Source organism: Octopus bimaculoides, chromosome 18 (assembly GCF_001194135.2).
Source record: "Octopus bimaculoides isolate UCB-OBI-ISO-001 chromosome 18, ASM119413v2, whole genome shotgun sequence".
Taxonomy (NCBI): Eukaryota; Metazoa; Mollusca; class Cephalopoda; order Octopoda; family Octopodidae; genus Octopus; species Octopus bimaculoides.
Window position 1 is genome coordinate 5,932,354 of NC_068998.1, and position 8,422 is coordinate 5,940,775.

The 8,422-nt window shown below is 40.3% G+C and overlaps 1 protein-coding gene across 1 annotated transcript in view; it reads right to left on the reverse strand.

The window, feature by feature from the left end:
* LOC106870024 (pre-mRNA-processing factor 17) overlaps nucleotides 1–8,422 on the reverse strand; it is a 72,967-nt gene that overhangs the window by 50,235 nt on the left and 14,310 nt on the right. Inside the window, exon 2 of the mRNA XM_052974345.1 lies at nucleotides 4,472–4,558. Coding sequence (XP_052830305.1) covers nucleotides 4,472–4,558 — 87 coding nt within the window. The remainder of the gene's footprint in view (nucleotides 1–4,471; nucleotides 4,559–8,422) is intronic.

An 8,422-nucleotide genomic window follows, 5' to 3' on the forward strand; every position in this document is an offset into this window, starting at 1 on the left:
AGAGAGAGAGAGAGAGAGAGATACAGATATATAGAGATAAATACTTCAAATAATTTCCATCAGTATATTTCTATATTTTCCCTTTTGTTTATTATTATTATTGAAGGCAGTGAGCTGGAAGAATTGTTAGCATGTTGGACGAAATGCTTAGTGGCATTTCTACCAGTTTTGCATTCCAAGTTCAAATGCCTGTTCAAGTCAACTTTACCTTTCATCCTTTTGGGGTCGATAAAAAATTATCTGTAGGCTGATGCCACTGACTAGCCCTCTCCACCAAAAAAAAAAACCAGATTATTATTATTATTATTATTATTATTCATGGGGACTTAATTCTGTTCAAACGATAAAATAGACTTCAACGTAACAAAAAATAAGAAAAATTTTTAAAAACTGACAGAAAGAAAAAAAAAAAAACCATGACATAATTCTATTTATAGCAAAATATGATGACAGCAACATCCATAACAGCAGTGGAAATGCACATGTGCACATAAACAGACAGGCCAAATCACAACACATAGATGCGCATGCATGCATGTATATGTGTGCGTGTATATGTATGTATATATATATATATATATATATATATAAATGAGGTGGGGTAGTTGTTTCCACTTGTTAGATCTGTTATCTTATGCAGAGCTGACTAGAGCCATTGAAACATGAGGAGCAACCAAGAACACACACACACACACACACAGAATTAGGAATATCATTTTACAAGGAAAAGAGGAGGAAAGAGAGAGAAAGAGAGCAATGATAATTTGTAAGAAATGAGCATTATTACATACACAGGCAACAACTTAAGCGACATTATATGCCACAAATTTAGCTGTTGGAAAATTTGTTTTTATGCTTTTTTTATAATCAACCAACTAGGCGTAGGAGTGGCTGTGTGGTAAGTAGCTTACTTACCAACCACATGGTTCTGGGTTCAGTCCCACTGCGTGGCACCTTGGGCAAGTGTCTTCTACTCTAGCCTCGGGCCGACCAAAGCTTTCTGAGTGGGTTTGGTAAACAGAAACTGAAAGAAGCCTGTCGTGTGTGTGTGTGTGTGTGTGCGCGCGCGCGCGCGCGCGTGTCTCCAAGTCTTCGTATCATGTGATTGTTGTAAATGAAAGTCATTCATTTGTAATATCCTGCCAAAGCATGTTTGGCCTTAGGGAAATGTCACCTAGCTTGGAAACGGGCAAGTGTTGGCAACAGGAAGAGCATCTGGTTGCAGAAAATCTGCTTTAATCCAGTCAAGCATGAAAAAGTGAACATTAAGATGATGATGAAAGGAACCAGAGGACCTAATGCTTGCAACAGAGGGGAATTCAGCTAAATGGTTGCATCAGCTAAAGCATTGAACCCCAGTGCGTAACTGGTACTTAATTTATCGACCCTGAAAGGATGAAAGGCAAAGTCAACCTCAGTGGAATTTGAACTCACAATGTAATAGCAGACGAAATTTTTTTTTTTTTTTGCGCCCTTTAAAAGCCTAGCCAGACTCATGGGATCTGTTTCCCGGTTTCTATGGCATAATTGTTCCCCTCCCCCCAGCTGGACGGGACGCCAATCCATCGCAGCTTTACTCAAGAAACAGGAAGAAAGAGTGAGAGAAAGTTGGGGCGAAAGAGTACAACAGGGGTCGCCACCACCCCCTGCCGGAGCCTCGTGGAGCTTAGGTGTTTTCACTCAATAAACACACACAACGCCCGGTCTGGCAATCGAAACCGCGATCCTCCGACCACGAGTCCGCTGCCCTAACCACTGGGCCATTGTGTCTCCAGCAGACGAAATACCGCTAAGCATTTCGCCTGACGTGCTAACGATTCTGCCAGCTCACCGCCTTAAGGCAATTAATAATAACGAGAGCTCAAAGTTATTGAAACGTAGTGTAGATGTAAAGATATAGTTTAAAGAATTATGATAATAGTATGGGAAATTATTCTCTTATCTGCATTATTGCTTGGTCTGTAGCCACATTAAAATTGTATCAGTAACACTATCTAATTAATACAATGTAAATATTTGTGAAAAATTACAGCAAATTTACATCATTAAATATTTTGTAAATTTGCAATTAAAAATTAATCATTTAATTAATCGTATTCATTGTCTGATAAAATATCAAGAGAAATTTATGATGCAAACACATTGGAACTTATTTGGGTCATAGACTTAACCCTTTCACATTCAGGTTACTTTGTCAAATGTAATAATTTGTTTTGAATTAATTATGCATTATCTTATAGCTTCGAGATTTCAATGATGTGATTGTTTACTTTTTAGAATGACATTGTAGGATAGGTATGAAATGGCAGATCTGGCCAGTGTAAGCATAAAACAGGCATGGCATCTGGGCTGGATATGGCCAGTTTAAATATTACAGGATTAACGTGTAGCTTAGCTTTAGGGCAGTGAGCTGGAAGAATCATTAGCACGCCGGGCAAAATGCTTAGCAGTATTTTGTCTGCCGTTACGTGGAGTTCAAATTCCGAGGTTGACTATCACTTGGCTTCATGGGTCTTCTCAAGCACGGCATGGAAAAAGCCAGAGGGAAATGCTAGTTTTGTTATAGGGTCTGCGTGATTAAAAGGTGATCTGGGCTAAACAACTACAAAAAGAAAAAGAACATTTTCTGCAACAAATGAAGAAAGACTTTGCTCGATTGCGACATCTAAACTATACATAAGTGGAAGGTAATCACTAAACGATGAAGAGAATTTTAATGTGGGAGCTATTTAGGAAGAGGAAATGGATATCATGCCAAATATTATGAATTTATCTAATATATTTATATATGCGTATGTGTGTGTGTGTGTCTGTAAACACATGTGTATGTGTGTGCATTTATGAATATGTGAGACAGAGAGGGAAAGAGGATATATTCCTCTGCATACATGTGTGTGCATGTCTGTGCAAGAGAGAGAGAGAGAGGGAAACTAAGTAGTGGTTGTCTGAATATTTATATATAGATACAGCATATGAGAGTGAGTGAGTGAATGAGTGGAGAGAGAGAGAGAGAGAGAGAGAGAGAGAGAAAAAGAGAGGTGTAGAGGAGGAGGGAGAGAGAGAAAAAGAGAGGTGTAGAGGAGGAGGGAGAGAGAGAATGACTATCAGCTGTTGCTTTCTGTGGATCAGTGGCTGACATTTCCACTTGATGATGATGATGATGAAGAATATGGATATAAATATGAAGACTAATGTAGAAACGGTAATAAAGATAACAAAACCGAGTGGAGGAAAGGGAAATATACTTCTCCCCTCCTCCCAGACATATACAAATACCAACACCATTGCTGCATGTGTGATAAGAAGCTTGTTTTGCAACTACATGGCTCCGGGTTCAGTCCCACTGAGTAGCATCTTGGGCAAGTGTCTTTTTGAATACGTAACTACATTTGTCTACAGCCTCAATATCTGTTGGAATGAAAACTTCTGAAGGTCTTGTCATATTTTAAATATGGTAATTAATTTTAGCAATCCAGGAGGGATGAGAGGCAGAATTGAACTCAATGGGATTTGAACTCAGAGCATAAATAACCAGAATGAATATTGTAAAGCATTATCGCCAATTCTCTAATGAGTCTGCTCATCCATTGCTGTGATAAGAATATTAATAATGAGTCAATTTAATCAACATGTAAGGTGGAATGAATATTGGGTACTGACTGAAAGAAAACGATCACCAATATAAATGCCCAAAACAGGGTTCCTCTGAAGGAGTGCATAGCTCAGAGACCAAGGAGTCTCTCTAGATCAGTGTTTCCAAACCTATTTTCCTCAAGGCCCCACTATAACTTTACAGAATAATGTACGCCCCACTGGTGGTTGGAAAAAACAAAAAAAAAAACAACTTTATTTTTGGTATTTCATAATTATATACTTTCCTTAAAGAACTATCAACACTGGGGCATGAGAATAGCGCTATACTGTAGCCATATGCTTGGTTGGAGGGATTGGATTGGTTAGGCTGACTATAGATGTAGTAGGTTTGCTGTGAAAAAAGGATTTTCACTAAAAAAAAAAAGAAAAAAATTGGAATCCCATGCCTCACAATAATCTTCCATGGTCCCACTGGTGGAGGGGGGGGGGTTGCTCCATGTTGGGAATCACTGCTTCAGATCAAGCTGCTACTTATCTGTATTGAGAAGTCACAGCTCTGGTTGTATGGACATGTGATTTAAGCATCACAAGGAAGAATCGCAAGACGGATTCTCCAAGCTGAACCAGAAGCAGGAGACCTAGCGGTAGACCGTGACCAAGATGGTTGGATGATATCCGTAGTGTCAGTTGGTCGTGGTTGGGAATCCAGTCAGAAAGTCTAATGATGGTTCCTTCTGATGGGATTCTATGGAAGAGGTGCTTCTGGATTCTTTCTCCATGACCCTCCCAGCAATAGCAGGGGAGAAAAGATGAATGAATGAATGAATGAATGGATGGATATATGGATGGATGGATATAATGGGTCAACATTTTTTACCGTAGGAGTGAAAAGTTCATCATATTTGGGGTTGTGTTTCAGTTCTTTTTCTGTTGGATCCACCGGTTGTAAGGAGTTAACATCATGCTGGAAGAGAGAAGAGAAAATGGAAAGTTTATTAAAGTGAATGTTTAAATAACTGAAAGAAGTTCTTGTTAAATAGCATTATAATTTACATATCAACATCATCATCATCACCGTTTAATGTCTGCCTTCCATGTTAGCATGGGTGGGACGGTTTCACAAGAGCTGTCCAAGCAAAACCCTGCACCAGACTTCTGGGACTGTTTTGGCAGGATTTTTACAGCTGGATCCCCTTCCTAACACCAATCACTCAGCAGAGTGGACTTAGTGCTTTTTACGTGGCACAAGCACAGGTGAGGTCAGTTTTGGCAAGGTTTTTACAGCTGGACACCGTCCCGAACACTAACCACTTTACACTGCGGACTACATGCTTTTTAAGTGGGACCTGCACTTAAAGGCTTTGGTTGGCCAAGTGCTTTGATAGAAGGTACTTGCCCGAAGCAGCATGCGGGTGGGGTGGGGGGTGGGGTGAAACCCACAAACAAGAGGTTGGTAAGCTGAATTCTTACCACACAGCTATACCACAGTACCTACACCAAGATACCTGGTGCCTTGCTGTACTCAAGAAGACCCATCTTCTTCAGCAGAAGTGTTGAGGTCGCTCCCCTTGATAAAGAAGATTGGCCTGCAAGAGTCCAGTGTTGGTGCCATGTAAAAGCGCTCATCTGGTGCCATGCTAAAAGCACCCAGCACACAGTGTGAAGTGGTTGGTGCTAGGAGGAGCATCCAGCCATAGAAACCAGGTCAAATCAGACAGGAACTTGGTGCAGCTCCCCAGCTGGCCAGCCCTGGTCAAACCATTCCACCCATGCCAGCATGGAAAATGGATGTTAAAGGATGATGATGATGTGCATGTGTGTGTGTTTGCATATAAGAACTGGAATGCAGTGACACCACTGTCATATTAAAAGCTCTTCTAGCCTTCCTCACATGGACACATTGGAGGAAGGGACAGTGACTCTGCTCTTCAGGGTCCCTCCAAGACTTCCCAAACCACTGGCATTGATGCTGTCAATGTTCCTCTTCAACTACTGCAAATCAACAACTTCACATTGCAATTAGACATTGGATGAGGAGTTAATTACAACAAGAATGGTTCCAGGACATACTCAACATACTTATACATACTCACTGTTTAAATATAGAAAAAAATATGTAAATGCACAACAACAAATGTACTTCACAGAGGCTAATGACATTTTCGAAAAATAATTATGGCATTGGTAGGTTCTGGTTTGTCTTTTGAGAGACGAGGAAGAGGGAAATATTTTGTATATCTTTTTTCTTCTATGTCCCCTAAACAAGATACAGTTGGGAAGTGAAATGAGGGAGGTAACGAAGGCAAGCTATAATGGAAATACACACACATCGTAATCTATGAAGAATAAACTTAAGTTGAACACAAGACAGCTGCATTTATTTAGAAGTAGAGATGAGGAAGAACGATATATAAATGATGAGGAGAAACAAAGAGAGAGAGAGAGAGAGAGAGAGAGAGAAAGAGAGAGAAAGAGAGAGGAGGGAGGGAAAGAGAGAGAGAGAGAGGAGGAGGGAGGGAAAGAGAGAGAGAGAGAGGAGGAGGAGGGAGGGAAAGAGAGAGAGAGGAGGAGGGAGGGAAAGAGAGAGAGAGAGATAGGGAGGGAGAGGGGACAGTAAAAAGGGGAGAAGAAGAGGAGTGAAAACAAAACAGATATAAAATATGCTTGAGAAAAGTGAAAGAGGGTGAATTATGTAGACAGGGGAGAGGGTGAGAGTAAAAGGATGGAAAAAGAACACACACACATGCACGCAGAGAGAGAGAGAGAGAGAGAAAGAGAGAGAGAGAGAGAGAGAGAGAGAAAGAGAGAGAGAGAGAGAGCGGACTAGACAGAGCAGACCTGACTCTGAAACAGAACTGATATAAAACATCTTAAATGAAAGTGGAAGGAAGTATTAGTTCATTGAATCATCTGCAGCACAACGTACACACAACCCTCCTGGCATTTGTTTATTCAACAGAAACCTGACACGGGTGAAAGGCAATATAAAGTTTGTGACGTTGATTTGAACTTGGGACATTTCAAAACTCACAGCAAGAGAGACAGAGAGAGTTTGAGTGAAAGGGTGTTTTGTATAATTTTCACCCAAGAGAGATTCAAGAAAACTAAAGCATCTTCCATCCAGTAATATAATGCCATTGTTTGCAGTTCACATGATTTAGATTGAGGAGAACATTTCAGAACCTACAGGGGACAAGCTTCTATACTTTTCACCCATAAACATTCAAATAACTAAATATTTAGTAATATATTATGGGGAGTTTGAGTCAATCTCAGTGTATGCCTCAATGTTGCAGCCGTTAGGGGTTGAACCCAGCATAAAAAAAATAACGAAAAAAAACACAAAAAAAAGATAGAAAGAAGGAGCTAAACGGACAAGGTTTGTATTTTTGATCCTCAGAAACTTAGGAAAATTAAATATTCAGTCATGTTGCGTGGTGTTGTTGATTCAAATTCGAATCTAAGCCTTTATTGTTGCTGACTGCCTGATGCAGTTGACAAAAAGTCATTGTGCTTTTTATCAAAAGGATATTATTTTTATTACTGTGACACCCATAAAGATAAGATGCTGATAAAGCTGACTATATTTAAAAAAAACAACAACAACTGATATATGCTGCAGTAATGATGATGATGATGATGATTTGAATTCAAGTGTGTGTGCAGTGGGGGTGGAGAGGGAGTGATTCGAATTTCTATAAGAACTTTGGAGCTCAAAGGAAACCATTTTTAGAGCCCATGATAAAAACCATTTATAACAGAGGTGTGGATTGCTGAGTGTGATTATGATCATCACCATCACCATCATCATTTTAATGATCACTTCTCCATGCTTGAAAGGGTCAGACGGAATCCACTGAGGAAGATTTTCAATGGCTGGATGCTCCACTGCCTATCACCAGTCCTCACCTCTTTCTGAGCAAAGCAATATTTTCTTGTCTGACAGGCTTCTACCTAATGCACAATGCCAAAGAGATACACACACACAGAGAGGTGCCTGCAGGATTGAGTGATTAAAAGGTTTACCATCCAAACTACTGCAAGGTGCTCTGGGCAAGTGTATTTTACAAAAGTCCCAGAGCCAACGGAAGACTTGCAAGTGGATTTGGTAGACAGGAACTGACAGAGCACTCTCATCATCATCATCACCGTTTAACGTCTGCTCTCCATGCTGGCATGGGTTGGATGGTTTGACATGGAGCTGTCCAACACTCCAACTGTCTGTTGTGGCATGGTCTCTATGGCTGGATGCCCTTCCTAGTACCAACCACCTTGCATACTGTTTCACTTATCTGTTGTCAAAACTTCTGGTGGGATGGTCATGTAGAGAGATACAAAAACAGTACTATTAACAATTCAAATACTACTTTTTCTCTACCTACAACTTAAACCACTCAATCAAACTTGCATCGAAATTTCACTGATGCTTAAAATAATGCACTTAAACCCACACAATCTGCTGGTATTCATGATGCTTCACTGATTTCTGTACCACCTTCTGGCCTTCCCCTCTCTCATTATGACCACTGCAAACCACCACCATCACTGCTCCTCCGCCTACTACTACTACTACAGCTACTACTTCTCTAATTCAGCAATATTATTTCTGGGAGTGGAAGGGAATTTCATTAATTTTTTTGGTATGTGTGTGAGTGTATGCATGTGAGAGAGAGAGAGAGAGAGAGAGAGAGAGAGAGAGATAAAGAGAGAGAGAGAGAGAGAGAGAGATCCAATGTGTTGAGTTGTCCTCAATGCATGAAATCATTCAGGATTTTCTCACCCAAAACCTCTACACACTCTTACCCCCTGGATTCTGTTTACATTTCAT